This window comes from Labeo rohita, chromosome 11 (assembly GCF_022985175.1).
Source record: "Labeo rohita strain BAU-BD-2019 chromosome 11, IGBB_LRoh.1.0, whole genome shotgun sequence".
Lineage (NCBI taxonomy): Eukaryota > Metazoa > Chordata > Actinopteri > Cypriniformes > Cyprinidae > Labeo > Labeo rohita.
The window spans coordinates 11,797,090-11,818,331 of NC_066879.1; the positions used below are offsets into that span (position 1 = coordinate 11,797,090).

The 21,242-nt window shown below is 35.5% G+C and overlaps 1 protein-coding gene across 2 annotated transcripts in view; it reads right to left on the minus strand.

The window, feature by feature from the left end:
• The window catches only part of raf1b (Raf-1 proto-oncogene, serine/threonine kinase b), a 32,016-nt gene continuing 10,774 nt past the window's right edge, over positions 1-21,242 (minus strand). Inside the window, exons 1-17 of one of the 2 annotated variants that reach the window (XM_051122367.1) lie at positions 19,457-19,575; positions 15,560-15,786; positions 15,181-15,293; positions 14,476-14,578; positions 14,236-14,393; positions 13,452-13,538; positions 11,377-11,530; positions 11,241-11,265; positions 11,052-11,149; positions 10,687-10,804; positions 9,629-9,713; positions 9,243-9,419; positions 7,214-7,260; positions 6,904-7,022; positions 4,904-5,035; positions 3,308-3,442; positions 1-915 (exon numbers count right to left, since the gene is read on the minus strand). In XM_051122367.1, the coding sequence (XP_050978324.1) occupies positions 778-915; positions 3,308-3,442; positions 4,904-5,035; positions 6,904-7,022; positions 7,214-7,260; positions 9,243-9,419; positions 9,629-9,713; positions 10,687-10,804; positions 11,052-11,149; positions 11,241-11,265; positions 11,377-11,530; positions 13,452-13,538; positions 14,236-14,393; positions 14,476-14,578; positions 15,181-15,293; positions 15,560-15,757 (1,887 nt within the window). In that variant the 5' untranslated portion in view covers positions 15,758-15,786; positions 19,457-19,575 and the 3' untranslated portion in view covers positions 1-777. Of the gene's footprint in view, positions 916-3,307; positions 3,443-4,903; positions 5,036-6,903; positions 7,023-7,213; positions 7,261-9,242; positions 9,420-9,628; positions 9,714-10,686; positions 10,805-11,051; positions 11,150-11,240; positions 11,266-11,376; positions 11,531-13,451; positions 13,539-14,235; positions 14,394-14,475; positions 14,579-15,180; positions 15,294-15,559; positions 15,787-19,456; positions 19,576-21,242 lie in introns of those variants that run through there. The other variant, XM_051122366.1, reaches the window with a different exon arrangement.

The following is a 21,242-nucleotide window of genomic DNA, read 5'->3' on the forward strand; positions in this document are numbered from 1 at the left end:
TTGTGTGGTGTATTTAACTTAATTTTATTAAAATACAATGAATAAACAATCTGTCAAGTTTACAAGTTAATTCTCCATGACAAGCACTAACAAGCCGAAAAAAAAAATACAAATCCCTAATAAGTCTCATAATAAAGTTAATACCCACTCTTCTTTCTTTGATTTCTGTAACATACACAAAGTCAAAGAGACAACTAGACAAGATCATAAAGTGCTCCCTATACTTTGTGCTAAGGAGGTGTTTAGATGGTGTTTGATAAAAACAAGACAAAAACAAAAAAAAAAAAACAAAAACAACTCCACATTCACGAGCACACGGCCATCAGCGGCACTGGCACTTAGGGAATATGTACAACTGGCTACATGTCTAGCCTCTCATTTCAGGCACGCATGATTGATGAGACACCATCAGAGCGGAGCTTTGGGGGGGGGGTTGAGGTTGTAACCATTCCTGATACGTCCCACTCAAATGCTGCGATACAGCCAGAAACATCAAATCAAAGTGTGAACCACGTAAAGAAAGTGCTATCAGCTGTTCCCTCTCCAAACGGGTCCTCGGGCACTGAACACCAGCAGACGAGAAGAGAGATCAGCATCAGTAAAGTCAGTCAACTCAAGCAGATGAACTGAAATTCTCACCGTCTTGACTCAACACACAGAATATATTAGACAAAGCACAGAATCAAACACCTGGACGCTAAACTCCTCCTGTTTAGTGTCCGTTCATAGCTTCAATGCGCTGCTAGTGCGTCCTCAGCTGAAGTGAACTCAACGGCTTTACTTGAAGGCGGATGAAAGCGCGAGAGTGCAGACGTTAATGTCCTCGGTGTGCGAAGCCCTGTGGAGCGACGGCTCGGACGCGCTGCGGTTTATTTTGGGGAGCGAGTGCTGGAGCAGCTCGATCGAGGACAGGATCTATAATAGAAACCAACGTAAACAATGTCACTGAGAAACATCAATACAGTAAAACATCATCATTTGTACATCATTACAGGAAAATAGATGTGTTAAATGAAACTGATATGAAATATCTGTTCAAAGTTGTTTTGCATTGCTGTTCGTATGAACTGACTGTTAGAAACCAACAGCTACATCTAATTTAAAAGGAAAAACAGATTATAATAAATAGTGATTAATCACATCTAAAATAAAAGTTTTTGTTTACATAATGTGTATACTGTGCGTACACATTTTTTATTAAGTATATACATGCATTTGTGTGTATTTATACTAGGGTTGTCAGTCGATTAAAATGTTTTAATGTAATTAATTACATGATGTTTCGCTTAATCTAATTAACCGCAAAATTTATTTGACTGAGAAAATACCCACAGAAGATTATTTAAAGCTATTTTTGTGTTAAATGAGTAAGTATCAAGTAGACATTACAAAAACTTCATGCCATTGGTAACCAAAACAGCTTTGTTAACAACAGTCTTCAAAATACCTTCTTTTATGTTCCACAAAAGAAAGTTTTAAAACGACATGAGGGTGAATAAATGACAGAATTTATATTTTTTGAGTGAACTATCCCTTTAATGTTTTTTATTTTTGTTATTATTATTATTATTTTTTAATGAAATGATACTCTAAATAAGAAACTAAATTTGCCAGCAGGTGGTGGTAAATGTCTTTATGAGTCATTCATTCATTCGATTTGTTCAAACAGCTGATTCATTCAGGAATTATGTAAATGGCTCTGTTTCTGAATGGGCCTTTGAATCATTGGTTCACACGATTCGTTCAAAATGCGGAATCATTCACAAACTAAACACTGCTGTGTTGGTTTTTGCTTTGGCTTCAGAATTGACCAAAAACCATAATATTGTGTTTAAAATATAACAATATCAACTTCTTATTTACTGAACTGTTGTATAAAAATCACATTTAAGCTTGTGATAGATGAGGACAAAATTAGCACTCGTGTCGTATTATATAAAATATAAATATGAGACAAAACACATACAGGGGCATTTTTTGACCAATGAATTTTAGGGCATAACTGCAGTTATGGAGTTGTTGCCCTGCATCATATTTGTCAACATTCAACTATGAAATGTAAGATGACATACAGGTCCGGGGGGGCGGGGCCAGCACACTAACTGCATTAAAATATGCTAATCACGTTATTTTTTCATAACTAATTAAGTTAACGTGTTAAACTGACAGCCCTAATATATACATAATAAATATACACAGTACACACATGTTGTGTAAACAAAAAACTTTTATATTGGATGCGATTAATCGCTTGACAGCACGTATAAAAAAAAAATCATAAAAAATCTACCCATTATAAATGGCCGAATTATTTGAGGTACACAGAAATAAAATGGTGTAGGATTTACTTTGAAACTTTCACTTAGATACTGCTGGCAAATTTCACAAATAATTGCAAACTGGGTTTCTTCAGGTTTTATGAGGGTAAATTTAAGACTTTAAGACCTTTTTAAAGACCAACTAAAAAAAATGAAGGGAAAAATTAGAAGGGAAAACAATACAGCAATATGTTCTCTAAGTATAGTTCGAATTTTACTTTCACTTTCAAATTAGCAGCAATTTAGCGACTAGCAACTGTTTGTTTTTTGTTCGAGTTTTCCCTCATTTCCTCGCTTTCAGTAATTACGATTTATGACTTAAGACTTTAAGACCCGCAGAAACCCTGTGCAAAGAAACTAAATAACATAGGATATTTATTTATGTTACTTTCTTTTATTACATTTTATTTCATTTCTTTGAGGCAGAAAGACAGAAATAGTATTTAATTGTAAAACATACTCCAATAATCTTAACTTAATCTTACAAAAAAAAAAGTATTACAGTGTAGATCCTATTATATTTAGGGTCAAACTCACAGAAAAAAGACGATGAATGTTTGACACAATAATAATGACTTATCAGACTACAAAATACATTATTATAAACAAAATATTCGTAGTTGTTACCATAGACTGTTATATTCAAGCTGTTTAGTGATATAAACAACTGTAAATGTATTGTCTATTTCCAGCAAATACTTTTCACACTTGGGAATGCGTAAAACAACAAAAAAAAATTATAATTTTGTTTTGTTTTGTGATAATAAAAACACTATCCCCCAGTTAAGCCCCGGTAAGGCTTAAGCCTAGTCCCAGACTAAAATGCAAGTCTGCACTGTTTCAACTGAAATAAACTTGCACTAACTGATCTTGAAATATGTCAGTGACCTTGTTTTGTCTCAAGATGCACACCAGTAATGTTTTTTTCTAAGGCATGTTTATAAAAAATTACTTTAATGTCCTAATTCACACTTGTAAGTAATGGTTACCTGTGGAAACAGCGGCCTGTCATCTTTGGACTTCTGGATGCAGTCAGCGACGAGTCTCTTCATGGCTTTAGGACAGCTCTTGTAGAGTTTACTGAGGTCTGGAGTCAGATAGCCTCTACCCACCATAAAGATGATCTGCAAACAAAGCAACAGGGAACTTACTTTACTCAAAACGAAAACAGGAAATAGATTTATGCATTTTATGCACTATGTGAACAATACTTGTCTGTGCCGAAGTCAGTGCCACGATAGCAGGATGATATTCTGACTATGACTTGGGTCCTTCTTTCAGTGCAAGTCTGTTTTACTGTCAGCCTTGCATAGATTGTAAGACTGACGTCTTAGAAAAGCAAAACCTCTAGCAGACCTCTACTAAATAAAATCACTTGCAACAGGAGCCAATTTGTAATACTCTGAGTGAGAATCCCTGATTTTGAAGAGAAATAGTGCTGCTTTCGCTAACAAACTCCACATAGCTATTTCCAAATTACTTTAAAATACTCTTAGCGGGGATTTAGGGAAAAACAATAATAATGGCCCTTGTTTCACCTCATCATTAAACAACAGGCTACACAAGCAGCGAGTGTGGTTTTAAATGGACCTTTAGCCTTTGGGCACCTAAATTTAGCAGCAGGGCTCCAGGGCTCCTGACTGGCCGAAGCACTCAGGATCACTGCCAAACACATTTCAGAGTCACGCTGCTGTAAGCACCAGCTCAACACACACCAACACATTCACGCTCAATACTGAGCTACTGCCATTTTCATGCACTAGGAGCTAATGCTGTATATTAAACACTTTCATGTCTAGTGCACATTATTAGTGTATATTAACTAAAGTCTCCGAAAGGGGAATCTTGCAAAGAAATGCCCAGGTCATATTTAAGCTCAAAATGGTAAAAGATAAAAAATATAAAATTACATTTTTGCATAAAATATGAAGCCCATTCTATCAGGATCTGCGTCATTATTTAAACGGATAGTTCCAAACCCGTAAGACCTTCGTTCATCTTTGAAACACAAATTAAGATATGATGAAGGCCCAGAAAGGTAGTAAGGGCATCTTAAAAATCGTCTCAGTGTCATCAGTGGTTCAACTGTAATTGTATAAAGCTACAAGAATACTTATTGTACGCAAAGAAAACAAAAATGACTTTATTCAACGATTTCTTCTCTGCCGTGACAGTCTCCGCCGCAACGTATTTCATCAAAAATATCTTAATTTGTGTTACGAAGGTAGGTAATTACTGACAGAATTTTCATTTTTGGGTGAACTATCCCTTTAGAAGGAATGTTTAAAATTGACTTAATTGTGATACAAATAATGTTACAATGCATAAAATCTAAACAATCTTAGTTTAGAATAGTAGAGAACAGTTTTCTGCAAAATATAATTAAAAGTTAAAAGTTACAAAAAAATTATTAAAATTAAAAGTTTACAGCACCAATTTCTAATTATATTGAAAAAATATATCCTTTCTTAAAAACACCTTCCAAAGCAGGCATCTTGAAGTGTGCATGTGTTATTTTATGCACGGTAAACAGGTAGATTATTGTGTAATGTCCATGATCATATAGAATGATACCGTGATTTTACCTGATCTCTATTTCCAATCATGGAATAAGGCAGTTCTCCTGTCATCAGCTCATACAGGACGATACCATACGAGTACACATCCGACTGAAAACTGTAAGGATTGTTGTCCTGCATCCGGATGACCTCAGGAGCCTAAAGAAACAACATCAGTATCATTTATGTTTCATGAAATATTACACTAAACACTATTTCTTACGTATAACTCGGGTTTTCATCAGGTCAAATGTCCAAACTTATTATCTAAATTAAATGTGAAAATATTTTTAGAATTTTAAAAATGTGAATGTATATTGCTCTTCGATCATCAGCTTTTGTTCATGCAGCTCCATTAAATTAAGAGAAACACACCAAATACATTTTTTTAAAGAAAAGAAAAAAAATAATAAGAAATAAAAACAACATAATGACTAGCGTTCTCAGGTTTATAGTGTGAACATAAACAGTCAAACCAAAATTTATACAGACACGTTCAAAATTTTGCACATCATCACAGTATATTCACTATAGTTCAAAAAATTGTAATAAAATATGACAAGAACTCAGAGTTAAAAGTATACTTCACTTTTTACGCCTACTTGAGGGACAGCATACAGTGCGCGTGGCGCAAATTTCGTCATCAGAATAGTACGCGTGTACTGTATGTGCACCACCCGATTTTTGTAACCTCGTGTACTTTGTATTCACAGGTCGCACATGCGCATTTAAGTTATTTTGCAGTAATCAGTTGTTCCACAAGGTGGCAACACTGTCGCGGGCCATTGTTTCACAGTACAAAACGAAACTAATGAGACAGAACAACAACATAGCAGAGACTGCAACAACAACAGATGCTCACATTGGCAAGCGCTAGTGAGCGAAAGGGTTTGAGACAGCTCAGCTTTGGTTTAAAAGAGTTCAAAAATATTTGTTTATCATCATAACTTATATACAGAATATAGAGCAGACTCGACATAGATGGAGCCGTGCATGTGTCGATCGTCGACTATATGTTGACTGGAGCATACTTTAAAAGGCCACATGTTCGACTGTACGCATATGTCAGCTGTTAAACTTAAGTACACAATTAGATAATACCAATTTCGGTCAAGCAGTTACCAAGCAATGGTTAATTTTGTTCAGTCTGTTGTGTAAAAAGGTTGCATTACAAATTAAAGAAAGAAAGAAAGAAAGAAAGAAAGAAAGAAAGAAAGAAAGAAAGAAAGAAAAAAAAAAAGAAAGAAAGAAAGAAAGAAAGAAAGAAAGAAAGAAAGAAAGAAAAAAAAAAAAAAAAACACCTAAACAGAACAAAACAAAAAGTCAATTTTTGGTCCCAAATTTTTTGCAGTTTTACTGTAGTCCACTGTATGAAGAATCTTTAATTTTTTGGTTTAATATGTCAGTTTACTTTATGATGCTATCCTTGCTTACATAAATGAACTATAGTGTCCTGCACCCACTAGTATTAAAAAATAACAAAAAAATAAAAAATCCAAAATTATATCTGGTGTCTAAACAATTTTTAGTCTGACTGTATGTAATAAACAAACAGTCCAAACAGCTGATAAAACCCAAATATAACTCAAATATGAGTCCAAATTATCACTTCCTCTAGTGAAAAACTTTGTTCTTATAAACAGTGCTTGATCTGTGCATATTTCTCTCCTGATTCAGATAAAATGGCTTTTTCACTGGAGGAACCATTATTATTGATAGAGGACTTGTATGGAGTTAAAAATGCCTTGATCTTTTCGTTTCTTGCAAACACACAACATTTGGGTTTACAAGACGTTAACTGATGTACTGGAGTTGTGCGGATTATTGTGATGTTTTTAATCAGCTGTTTGGACCCTCATTCTGACGGCACCCATTCACTGCAGAGGATCCACTGATGAGCAAGTGATGGAATGCTACATTTCTTCAAATCTGATGAAGAAACAAACTCATCTACATCTTGAATGGCCTGAGGGTGGGGACATTTTCAGCAAATTTTCATTTCTGGTTGAACCATTTCTTTAACACACCATCCACAGAATGGACCCAGACGGCTGCTCCACTCGATGAGAGCCGCTCCACCGCGCCTTCACCGTGGCCAGACCAAAATCACCGATCTTCACCGTCAACCCTTCATGCAGGAAGATATCTGAGCGTCCCGTTAAGGAAATTTATGACAGCTTAAACACTATATATGTTAGGGTGAGTATAAAACAACATGCTTCAGAAATAAACCTCCTCTATCGAGGCAACTGCAGCGGCAGTGGTTCACCACGTCAATCAGTGCAATACAAAAATAAGACGATGTAAAACTGAAAAAAAGTTGTTCGTGAAAGATACTGTTTGACTTCATGTCTCTATGGATGATATTCTTCGCATGTAGGTAACTAGAAAACAAAAGACATGAAGAGGTATTAATTCATTTTGATTCTATATTCCTAGAGATTATATTCTTGTATATATTTGGCACTATCACCATGCTGGTAGAGAAAACCGTCAGACGTTAACTGACAAAACCACCACTGAGTTTACATATAAACACCCCCCTATGTTGTACTACTTTAAAACCTGGTCCCATTTCTATAAATAGCTGATGGTATCATGAGCTCAAAATGCAAATTTGTTACTGAAAATATACTATGCTGTCAAACACTGACTGCATGCTGTGCTCTGCAGTCTTAATTGTGTTACACTACAACTACCGCACATCTAAAACATTCAAGTGAAGCTTCTTTTGAACAAAGCCTGAAAGTATCAAATGCATCAGTAATCATATACACTACCATTCAAATGTTTGGGTCGGTGAGATTGTTTAATATTTCTGAAGGAAGTCTCTTCTGCTTGATCAAAAATACAGTAAAAATGGCATTACAATTTAAAATAGGTTTTCTATGTGAATATATAGTAAAATGTAATTTATTCCTCTGATCAAAAGTGTAGTTTTCAGCATCATTACTCCAGTCTTCAGTATCACATGATCCTTCAGAAATCATTCATAGGCTGATTTGCTGCGCAAGAAACATTCCTGATTATTAATATTGAAAACAGTTGTACTGACAAATATTTTTTTGTGGAAAACATGTGTGTACAGTTGAGGTCAAAAGTTTACACCCCCTTTCAGAATCTGCAAAATGTTAATTATTTTTCTTAAAATAAGAGGGATCATACAAACTGCATGATGTTGTTTATTTGGTACTGACCTGAATTAGATATTTTACATGTTTACATACAGCCCACAAGAGAAAATAATAGTTGAATTTAAAGAAAAAAAAAAACCTGTTCAAAAGTTTACATCCCCTTGATTCTTAATACTGCATAGTATTGCAGTAATATGCATGTTTTTTTTTTCCTTCTGGAGCATCAGTAAGCATTTGAACCTTCTGTAAAATTTGCACATCAGTTGTCCTGTTGTGAAAAGATGGATCTCAAAATCATACAGTCATTGTTGGAAAGGGTTCAAATACACAAAAATGCTGGAAAACCAAAGAAATTGTGGGACCTGAAGGATTTTTCTGAAGAACAGCGGACAGTTTAACTGTTCAGGACAAACAATGGACTCATAAATAACTATCACTAAACAAACAAACAAAAACAAACACACAGCTGTGGATCATTCAGGTATTAGGAATCAAAGGGATGTAAACTTTTGAATGGGTTCATTTTTATAATTTTTTTTTATAAATTGAACTATTATTTATGCATGCTCCATTGTTGAATATTACTTATTTCTTCAAAAAATTAACCCCAAACTTTTGAATGGTAGTGTATATTTTCACTGCCAACGCTGTTTTAGCTGGTTTTCATTTTACATCACATGGCAAGCCAAAACAGTACCAAAGCTGTTTATTGTAATTGTAATGTGTAATTTGGGTTGCATTTTTTTTTTCCCTGTGCAGTTTTATTTGAGGATGATGTCATGGCAAAGTGATTGGCATCTAAGTTCACTATCTTCTATCAATTGACTATTTAGGCCAAAACACTGTTGAATTCATTTGATGCACAGCCTTTGACATCAACAACAAAACAGCTGAGGTGAATTTTGTAAGTTGATATTGCCTGTAAATTTTCCTATCCCAACCATAAAAGACTATTTGGTTAGTTTTGTGTTATAATTTGCATTTAGCAAATAACAGTGTTTAGGGTTGCAACCCTCAGGGTTGAGAAACGCTGGTTTAGATCAGGGGCAGCCAACCATGCTGCAACACACCTGACTTTAAGGTGTGATCCCAAAAACTTTAATTAGTTGCTTCAGGTGTGTCCGATCAGAGCTGGACTCTGCAGGAGCAGGACTGGCCGCCCCGTACCTTCTTAAACTATGGTCAGTGAAAACTACGGCTACGGTTTTATGTATACTCTCTGAAACACTCACTCCATGCCCTGAGCTGTCTGTCTGGCAATGTCGATCAGCTGAAACATCTGAAAGTTGGTCTCTTGCACGTGCAAATGTTTGTAGAGGCTGCTTCCTTCACACCACTGCGTTACAATGGCCAGGTTTGTCTTGGTCATGTATCCCATAAATAAAACAATATTGACATGCCTCGTCTTCCTGTAACAATGATAAAGAAACAACTTCAGTTGTATGGCCAGTGGAGGCAGACTGCATGTTGAGTGTGTTTAACAGACTTTAGCACTGCATTAACATAAGAGAACGAGAACATTATAGTGTTATAATGTAAATGCTTCTCTCAAACTCGCTTTCTATGTTATCAAATTATTTTAATATAAATAATTTCAGTTTTTCCTTTTGTGACTTACCTGAGAACAGCCACTTCATTGCGAAAGGCCTGTAATTGCTCCGGTGTGGGATTCGTGACCTTTAAAATCTTCACAGCAACATCACCTGAAAATTCATAAAAACTTGAAATAAAATAACTTAAACTTACTAAAATAAATAGGATTGCTTCATATACAAGACTGTTGAATTGTAATGCGAAAGACACTCTTGTGTGATGGCTAATGGTATCTTGTTATGCAATAAAAATGATAATAATAATAAAAAATGAAGTATTAATAATAATAATAATAATAATAATAGTAACAACAACAGCAACAACAACAACATTACAAATTGACCTAAATTAAAAACATTGACAATATAATAATTCTCCAACATTTTGTTATTACAGACCCACACATAACATGTAAAAAAATAAATAAAAAATAAAATTAAATAAAAAATAAAATAAATAAAATAATCATTGCCACACATTAAGAATTCATTCCTACTACTTTTTTAAAGTGTTTTAGGTAAATTGTGGCTAAATTGTAATAATTCATTCCAATCATTTATTAATTTGTTACCTCACTGTAGTTAAATTATGGCCACGATTTACCTTAATTAAAATGAGGGAACAAAGTAATACAATGTGGCCATGACACAACATGACAAAGGAACTAAATACGCTATGGGAACGAACATGGCCATGGTATCTTTACTTTTTTTCCCTTGCATTTTGTGTCCAGATCCTATAATATATCTCAATATATAGTTGTTTTATTAATTTTGAAAATCGGAAACTCACTCCCACAACTATTTTACATATTACACAACCATTTAGGAATGTTTATTTATAAATAATATAGAGACTTAAATTATTTATTTATTTTGGAACTTGTTGGGCACAGATCAAATTATTCATAACAAAACAGCTTCATAGAGATAAACACAAAACACTCAAAGATATCATGTGTTTGATGCCATTGTAAAATAGCTATTATATGCACCCCTGCACACATGACAGTATGACCACACATCAGCTGGAAAAAATAAATTAATTAATTAAAAAAAATAATAATAAAAAAAGATCTCTTACCATGCCACTTCCCTTTGTACACTGTGCCAAAAGACCCTGAGCCAATCCTGGAGAGCAGAACCACCTCAGTGGCCTCAATCTCCCAATAGTAGCTGGAATCTCTCTTCTCTCGAGGACGCTAGTTACCAATAAACAGACCACTTGACCATTAGCTAACGTCCAATGAAGTAAATGTCATGTCATGTTTAAAAACGGTATTATGTTATAGTGAAATCATGTTAATCTAGAGTAAAAACAAATAAATCTAAACTTTGAGCTGAAACAAATCTGATAATAATTTATTTTTTTAGGATTTGGATTCTGATTTTTCAAGCTAGCATGTCTCAAGCAAAAGTTAAAGAAATGTGGACATTGCTTGCACTTACGATGCGTTTTTCCTGAGTGTTAGTCGAATGCGCTTTCTCCCTGTGAGCTGGAGCCGGAGTTTTGGACCATTCCGTCGGGCTTTGATTTTGAGGGCTTCCTGTGAATGATAAAACGTAAAAAAAAAAATACATTCCAGCCTTAGCTTTGCAATTAAATATCTGAGGGAAAAAGTCTGAAAACCCCCTTACCTGATTCATCTCGCCCTAAGGCTTCCTATGAATAAAGAAGGAAGTGCTATTTTAACATATGGAAAATTTGAGAGAAGATACAATAACAGTTCAGGCTCCTGATTTTAGGATAGAAAAGTGAGCTCTGGTGTATCACCTGATAAGCAGCTTCATCGACCGGCTGGGTGGTGCTCACCATGTGGACGTTGGGGGTGGATGTGGACAACACTTTATGACTGAGAGAAACCCCAGGGGACGGAATAGGAGTGATGTAGTTTAAAGCATTTGGCGTTGAGTATCTGTGATAGGGGCTGGAGAAGTATTTGCACGTCAGTCAAGTCTCAGCATGCGCTCACACTATGTAGTGTTAGTCTTCTGAAAGGGCTTTGAATGAGTTCAGTCCAAGATCTGTGTACATTTGCTTCTTTCATAGAACAATGTCTTCATAACTTAAAACTTTCAAACTTAGTAAATATTATAGAGTGCTCCAGGATGGTGTATTTTGGTAGGACAAATCGCAGAAACAAGTTGCATATCAGCACATTCAGTTACATCGTTCTGAGGTCAGTGGGTTTTCTAACTGATTTTTGATTTAAAAAAGTAAGTTTTTTTTTTTTTTTTTCCCCACAGAGCTTAAAGGGGTCATTGGATGCCCATTTTACACAAGTTGATATGATTCTTTAGGGTCTTAATGAAAAGTCTATAATATACTTTGATTAAACATTCTCAATGGTTGTGTAAAACAACACCCTTTTTACCTTGTCAAAATGAGCTCTGCAAAAATCATCCCATTCGGAGGGATTGTTCCTGTTGTGGGATTGACCACTATGTTCATTATTACATCCAGCAACACAACACCTCAATCGCTCAATCTGAGATATTCTTGTCTAACTTACATCCCTGCTCCAGCATCGAAACAATGGAGGTCGGACTGTTACAGCTGATCTGAGGTAAGACACTCATGTCAATCAACTATTGTGGGAGCGGCCTCTGTCAGTGTGACGCCACACCCACAGGCATCTGAGAATGGCTCAATTTGAGAAAGGGGATATTATTTTTACAGATTAATTAAAAACCACTGCATGGATTTTTATCATTATAGGGCAGATTTGTACATACAATGCCAACACACATTAATGTTCAAACAACATGTAAAAGTGAAGTTTGCATCCAATGACCCTTTTAATTTGTGCAAAAATCCAAAAGCCAATGGGAAAATCCTATTGGAGTTTTGTCAAAGGAACCAAGGTGATGCTAACATGCCTACAAAAATACACCATCAGTGCAGCACTCCGTAATGTAACGTAACGTTTTTCAGTGAACATAAAGTTAAAATTGTTAAATCAAAAGTAGGGTAGGCTAAAAAAAAAAAATAAAATGCCATGAGCAAATTTAAAAACATGACTCAATAATTAATTAAAAAAAAAAAAAGATTATATCTTGATTGGCAAAATAAAAAAAAAAAAAAAAAGTATCGACAGATCAAGTTCCTGCTATACGGAATAAGTATCAATGCGCACTGTATGTGAAAATTATCAAATAACTTTATGTCTTTATGAAAACAGGAAAAGTTAACAAGTTGAAAAACTGGATGCAAGTTTACTAAGTCAACAAGTGATTTTATCGCATTAGTCTCATGCCAGCAACATCTTGTAATATACAATGGATAGGTTTCTAAAACAATGTGTATTTCAATAGCTGTTGGCTGTTTTAATCACTTGTTGGTCTAGAGTAGTGTGTTGTGTGGACCCCAGGAAGACTAGCAATGCTTTAGGGCATAGCTACTGGGGATCTGAATAAATAAACAATAAACAATAGTACTTCCACTGCAAGTGTGTTATTGTAAAAATTATTTTCTGTGATAACCAGTCTCATGCCGCAAATGTTGTTGACAGTCACTTGTACTGAAGATGGATCAATCATTCTTTTAAATCTTGACTGGCTGCTGACAAATGTGTAATGAGTAAAACATTTTAATGACATGAATAATTTTCAGATTAAGTAAGGTGCCGTTTATAATGTAAAGCTGACAAAAAAAGTTTTCCAGCAAACACCTGAAATGCTTTAATACAAGGAACTACAAGCCTAGCACATAAATATAAGGAAGAAGAAAAAAAAAAAAAAAAAAAAAAAAAGGTGTCGTATTGACATGCTTTGATTTTCAGAGGAACAGTGGACTTGTCTAGTCAGTTCAGTATGATTGGGATAAATATAGAAACAGGCTATATTTACCTGAAGGAGAATTTAGAGTTCTGCATGCGACGGGATGAAAGGGGAGGGAGTGATGGAGTCCCATTCTCTCCAGGAGTGGGGAACAGCCTGGAAAAGGACAAGGCCACTGAATGAACTTACAAGACTAAATAATATAGCTGCTTTATGACAACAAATTCTCTCCCAACTATACAATACCTAACTTCTAGACAGATATGGACTAAATAATGAGGGATTTTTCTTGGTATAATTTTAGAAAAAAATCATGTTTGTAGTTTTTTTTTTTTTTTTTTTTTTTTTTAATGAAGGAGGGATTTGTGATTAATTCCAGCAGCATGAAGTGACCAGTACGAGCACCAGAAGAATGGACCTTTGTACTGTGCATTACCTGATTTTCATTGATAGACATCTACAAAGCTCACAGTATGAGGGCCTCTATGCAAAACTCTTTCTGTGCATAGAGACTTCCCTTGAACTACATCTACATGTCTATCTTCTACAGAGGAAAAACACCTGTTCAATATAAAAATGCTATATAACTCCACATTACACAAAATCATGGTTACATTTATAATAGAGCATATATAAACTGGGTTACTATGCCTTCTGAGTATCCATGACATCTCAGTAGAAAAACATATTCACTATAGCATTTCTATTACTTTTTAAATTTTCTTTTCTAGGCCCAGAAATCACAAATTTTAACTTTAAAATCTTGATATTTACATGACAGTGGCCCTATACAGACAAGTCTTTGCTCTTCCTTTGTTCGTTTGTTCTTGTGTATGTGTTCATAAACACTCACAGGAGCTGTCGAATGTTGCTCCAGTCCACACACATTGTGGGCACTTTGGTGCTGCAGTGCTCATGAAATTTGTAGCCGCAGGTCTGACATCTGAAGCCGTGTAAAAGAAACTTCTGACATATGTCACAAAAGGCCAACTTCAAAAATGTTTTTCGTACCTGTAAAGGCAGCAGTCATATTAATGTAAGAGCAGTTGTAAAGACAACAATAACTCAATTTAAACACATTATGGAAACTCACAAAATTGTGCGTAGTCAGGGGTACGTGATCTAAGACTTCAACCAGTAACTCCTCTCCGACCAGTGAGGTAGAATCAGTGTTCCAATCCATACGCAACTTTTTACTGTACAAAAAGTATGACTCATTAAATGAGCAATGAACTGACTTTCAGGGCCACGATTAAATCAACTGGGGCTAGATTATAACAGCTATTAAACACAAAATAACAAGTGTCATAAGTATTCACCCCCTTTAAGTCATATTTCACACATGCGACTTTGCATCTATCAGATTTGTTCTGGTCACCGAAATGTTCTTACAATCTCTCTGGAAAAACTGCTCAAGCTCAATCTGGTTACATGGAGATCATGATGGGACAAACTATTACTAGTCCACTCATAAACCTGACTCATATCTGGACTTGGCCACCCCAGTAATGAATCAGAATCAAATCTTGTGAGCTTGTGAAAGTGTATATTAATATCGAGATCTAGCAAGCACTTTACGATTGTAATTATTTTACATAGCCTTGTACATCATGTGTTCATCATTGGTAAAAATATCAAACTAAGTTGGGTTTTTTTGGCACTGCATGTTGTAAAGCTGCAGGCAAACAGTGAAGACAACGCAATAAACATTGTTGTGTCAGTCTCACTATATTCAGTTCAGACCACAAGCTCATAACACATTTTTTTTCTTTTTAATTAACCATAGGTCACAACTTACAATGTATGTTCTCGATGAAGCTTGAAAACAGCACAGCATTCTGGCTGAAGTCCACGGACTTTCAGGGCTTTGATGAGGCAGTTGCGCAGTGTCATACCTGGTCGAACATTCACCTAGTACAACATAATTTTAATATTTTATCAGTTAAGTTAAATGCAATGGCATGAACAAGCATGTTAAGGTTACAAAGATGACTATATGGTTATGAAAGGAATATTCCAGGCTGCATCTTTGGCATTATTCCAACTAACACTTTGTGAGTGTGTATAAACAAATTGCTATTACATCATTTCCAATGATGTGCCAGGATAATTTCACGCTCATCATACTGTCAAACATTCACAGAAAGTGAAAATACCACAGATTATTGTATTGTTACCACAGTCCGCTGTTTGTTGGGTAGGTAGACGCGGATTGTGCTGCTAGTTTTAGAGTCTGGGATTCTCCCGTCATCTGATAATCTCCGGTATGGGAAGTTCTTGATAATGGTGGGAGACATGCAGGAATCTTCAAATACAGAGTCTTTGCATCCAAACCCATGACTGACGCTTTTCCAGGCCCCTTGAATATGATCCATCACGGCGGGCAGCAGCAGACTTCAATAATCTAGCATGAGAACAGAACAAATATAAACAACCCCACCTGAAGTCAGGCACATGTCCAAAAACGTGGTCCTTACAAAAATTAAAATCCGCTTAAAATGTCCTCACCCTCAGGCCATCCAAAATGTAAATGAGTTTGTTTCTTCATGGGAACAGATTTGGAGATATGTAGCATCACTTCTTCACCCACTGAAATGGGTGCCGTCATAATGAGAGTCCAACAGCTGATAAAAAAATTATCTACAAGTAATCCACATGACTCCAGTTAATCAATTATTGTCTTATGAAACAAAAGCTGAGTGTTTGTAACAAACAAATCCATCATTAAGGCGTTTTAACCAAAGCATTTGTAATACGAGTCCATAATCGATAACGCTTCCTCCAGTGTAAAAGTTAATCTCCTGTTGTCTTCTCACATCAAAATCCACCCAGATTTGTTTAGAGCGGTTTTGGCTTGTCCGGTGCTTGATCTCTGCATATTTCTCTCCTGATTCAGACCAGACAACTTTCTCACTAGAGGAAACATTATTATGTATTATGGACTCGTATTTTATCCAGAAGCAATGATTAGAACATAATCATTAGGATGTTTTTAATTAAGACAACTCAGTTCACAGGATGTTAACTGGCAGACTGGAGTCATGTGGATTATTGTGATGTTTTTATCAGCTGTTTGGATTCTGACAGGACCCATTGACTGCAGAGGATCCATTGTTGAGTAAGTGATGGAATGCTCAATTTCTCCAAATCTGATGAAGAAACAAGCTCATCTACATCTTGGATGGCCTGAGGTGAGTAAAACAAATCTTTAACAGATAAGTATCACACAAGGAATGATTTATAGTATGATTAAAAACACCATTTCCTACTTACATTACTCTCATATCATACCGGCAACTCTGAAGTGGGTATTGTATTTGTACTGTGACTACGTGACTTGCAACAATAACCCTCTAAAACAGCATAGCATACAGTTTACAAACAAGGTCACCTGCAAGACTTAATCTAATGTCATGTAATGCAGTCTTTCTATTACAGATCACAACATGTGAGTAAAGTTCCTGATAAGTCAAGGACAAATAACTCTGCCAGGCTTCTCCTGACAGAATTAAACAAGCAATCATTTAAAAGAACACCCAAATGGTCTTCTAACGATAATACTAAAATGATAATGCTTTCACATTGTGTATTTCTCACAGTACAAACTTCTGCTTTCCACTTTATCAGACAGAAGGTCAGTCTTTTTGTAAAATAATTATTCATTGGGCAAAAATAAGTACAAGCCGTTGCATTTATGATAATTTCTCTATAATATTCATGGGTAAAAATACCAAACCAGGAAAACAGATCAAAATAATCTGAAATCATTGGATGAATTTAAAACCATGCACTTATAACACAAAACAATTGTCCAATATTGAGCTTGAGAACAACAAAATAAAATGGATACTTTAAAAGTGAAAACCAACTGCCCGAAATTGGACAGGAGCAAGAACATGTGATATTCACCAGCATGTAAATCACCAGGCCAAGACTATTTAAACTACTTCTCAGAACAAAACATACACACACACACACACACACACACACACACACACACAACAACAACAACAACAACACATTTGAAGAAGTGTTCTAGGCAAACTTTGTTGTCGCAAGAAACATTAATCATCACATCTTTGCTGCTAAGAAGAGCAGAAATGCAGATGGTGACAGATAACCTGTAACAGAACAGCATAACAGTGTCTGAAAACAGTATGACTTACAGTATAACGAAAGCCCTGATCTTGCAGGATCACTGTTATTCTATGTTTTCTAACTGTTCTTCGTATGAAGAACTTAATGATTCTGCCCTGGCAATATTTCATGTTCTTTCACAATCAGATGGTTTGCCCAAACTGAGGCCAGCTCACGATACCAGTCATGCAAGCCACACAGTATTCGCAGCCAAGACTAACACATTTCTCACCCACTTTGCATGAGCCACATCGATACCCACCTGTTCTCGCTTGGAAAGTAACTGTGTAACTATGTTGGGTTTAACTCCTCTGGCCTGCTGATCCTTTTTAGGTCTTCATTGTTCTGACATCAGAAACCTGTCGAGCAGGTCTGAGCACCTTTCAGAGACAGACACTCACTGCTGATCTGACCGTGAGTGTGCGCTCGCACTGACAGTAATGGTGTGAGAAACATAAACTGGTTGACATGCTGAATAATGTTCCTCCTCTTAATATTTCTCTATGCATCACACATATGCCGAACAATGCAATCTCAATGTTAAGTGTACATGCTGTCAAAAAAGCTACCTAACAAGGTGTGTTAGCGTTTATGTTTATATGTGCGTATATAATACAACTACATAAATGTATAAAGGTCTGTTTGGGCCACTAAATATCAGTTTGTTTTTCAAATTATAGCTTTAAAAACATTCAGTTTTTTTGTTTTGTTTTGTTTTGTTTTTACATTTTATGTTATCTATATAAATGCATATTCTTGAAATATGGCTCTTTGCACTGGGGATATGGATTCAGTGGCCAAATTATAATGCGACTACTAAAAAAATGGCCACATTTATGGATTTCAAAGAATAAAATGCAATATTCTGATATTCTTGTTTAGACTAAGAGGTTGCTGAAATAATATTCTTTAGGCCCTAGTGAGGTGTATAACTAAAAATATTGCATCAGAAAGCATGACGACAACTTAACAGCACAATTAAAGCCATTAGGCTGGTGCTGATAACATAATGTCTGCTCTACTTACAATCAGAAAGAACAGATCACTCATCGAAACCACAATAATATCAGTTAGGTTTGGTTAAGAACTATCTGCAACGCACCCGTTCAGATTCGGTATTTGTACAATAAATGCAGAACAGTACCGACAGGTTTTAATAAACTGGATTATGTTAATGAATCAGCAGCCTGAGAAAATAAATCAAGATACCAAAATCATTATGTGTTTTAAAAATACATTTAAAGCAGGTGGGTAATTCTATAAACAAACAGTTCACATTTAACATCTTTAAGATGCTTCAGTGCTAAAATAGAAATGACCAAAAACTGGGTCAAACGGAGAAGACTATGCATTTGAGATTTGTATTAGAGAAAACAACAGAGAACGATGAAGAGGGTTGTTAAAAATTTTCTTGGCAATAATTAAGAGGACATTATATGTCACCCAGATACATTTCATTTGTTCATCTGTTTCCATATTAGACCCACTCTCATGAAGCGATAAACCCCTCCTTTACACTCCAGGCATTATTTTCAAAATACCGGCAAAGAAAGAGCACTAATGTTTCAGTTTTTAACAAATAACCTTAGTTCATGCGGTTAGTCAGTGTCCTTTAATAACTTTAAGCAGCTACTCGTTGGTTTCTGTATATGGTACAAAGACACGTAGCTGACTACACGGCAACAGAAAAAAGGGTCAGATTAACAATGTTTGTTCTAATAGATTTAGCAGTGTTTACAAACACATATGTGCGCTCACTCTCTAGTACACTTCACACAAACAAACAATAACAGCCGCGAAATGATGTTTCAACACAACCGCAAACATCTGTAACTTTACTTCGACTAGAAAAATTCCGATCAGATCATCAGCGAGGCGCGAATAAAGTCTGCAAGAAATAAAACCCACACGAAATAAGAGACAAGAGCTTCACTCACCAGAGAAAGCTGTTGAATTGTTGATCCGCCATGATTATCGCTACAAGGGAAAGTGTGACGTTAGAGTGATGTCATCGTTTTCATCACTGCTAGCGACGCGATAAACTGCAACGCTAGTTTTCGCCGACAATCAACTGGTTCAAACAGGATATGGCAGGCCCCTTTAACATTTAATATCCAAAGGTTTTTAAGTAAATAACTTAGTAATCATATCAGCTTAAAGAGGTCCTGTTATGCTTTTTCACTTTTTAGCTTTAATGTGTAATGTTGTTTGAGTATAAAAAATCTGCAGTTAAAATCTCAAAATTTCTTTAACAGAAAACACATTTCAAGAACTACAACAAACAGATAGTTCAGACTACAGCATGCTTATTTTAAACAATTTCCACCCCCTGAAAAAGGGACAGAAATCTGTGCTTGCAAAGGTTCTGCACAATCCTCTTTTTCATAAACATTCTTAGGGTGTATTTACACCAGGAAAGTCCGCTAGGTCACTTGCTTTGGTCCGGACCAAATATAATGTTTTTTTTTGTTTGTTTGTTTTTTGTTTGTTTTTTTGGTGCGGTTCACATTCACACTGCTCTTTTTGCAAGTGAACCAGAAATTGTAAACAAAACCACAAGTGTGCTAAGGTCCATCCATTCATTGGTTCATCCATTCAACTGTACCAGAGTTTGTTTAGAACCAGAACTGTTGTTTGGTCCACACCTGAGAGTGATTGCTGTATTCACACCTGCCCAAAAGATCTGCACCAAGGGGGAAACGAACTTGAGTTCGATTCAATACATCCTTGGGGTCTGAATCGGGCTCGAATTGGTATTGCAAAATTGATGCTGTCATTAATGTTTATGGTATGGTATGGCATCTGACTTTCTTCAGATGAACACAAAGGAAGATTTCTCCATAAAATGCAAATGGATGGGACCATCAGTCAAAGCTGACACTTCATACAAACACTAAGCAAAGCAAATAGCATGGTTAATCCATGCAACTCCAGTCGATGAGTCAATGACTTCTGAAGTGAAACCATACAGTAGAGTAAAAGTTTTAAACATTAGTATTTTTCACTCACACACATATCGTTTCACTTCAAAAGACATTTACTGATCACCTGGGGTTGTATCCATTACTTTCGTGTTTATTGTGCTTGATTTTTGAAATCAGCATTGAGGGACCAATCCACTTACATTATATGGATTAACAGAGATTTATTATTTTTCCAAAAATCTTAATTTGTGTTTTACAGAAGAATGAAAGTCATATAGTCATATACATACACATATCTTGGACAGCAAGATAACATTAGTTCAGCTGTTTTCAAGATAGTTACATTTTTTTAAAGGTGTAACAGTTCTCTCTTTCTCATACGTAGGATTGAAAAGTTAATTTTAGTAAATTGGTTTGTTTAGACAGTTTATGTCGTTTCCAATCAAAGGGGCTGTTGTCCTAAAAATGTCAGTTCTGTCATAATTTATTCATCTGCATGTCAAACCACATGTATGTATGTATATATTTTGGTCACCTCGATACAAAGTCTTTATATGTTGTTTTGGACACCACTGATGTTTACTGCATAGACAAAAACAGTTGAAACAGTTTTTATTTTTGGGTAAACTATCCCTTTAAATTATCATTAATAATTATTATGTATAAACATCAGTGTGACTGCTGAGACAACAAAGACACATCTCTGCTGGACCATCACTTTTTAAATGTTGAACACAAAGTTTTACATTAGGGTAGTAAGTGTCAGTTTCTCTTAAGAAATGTTTATCCTCTTAATCTT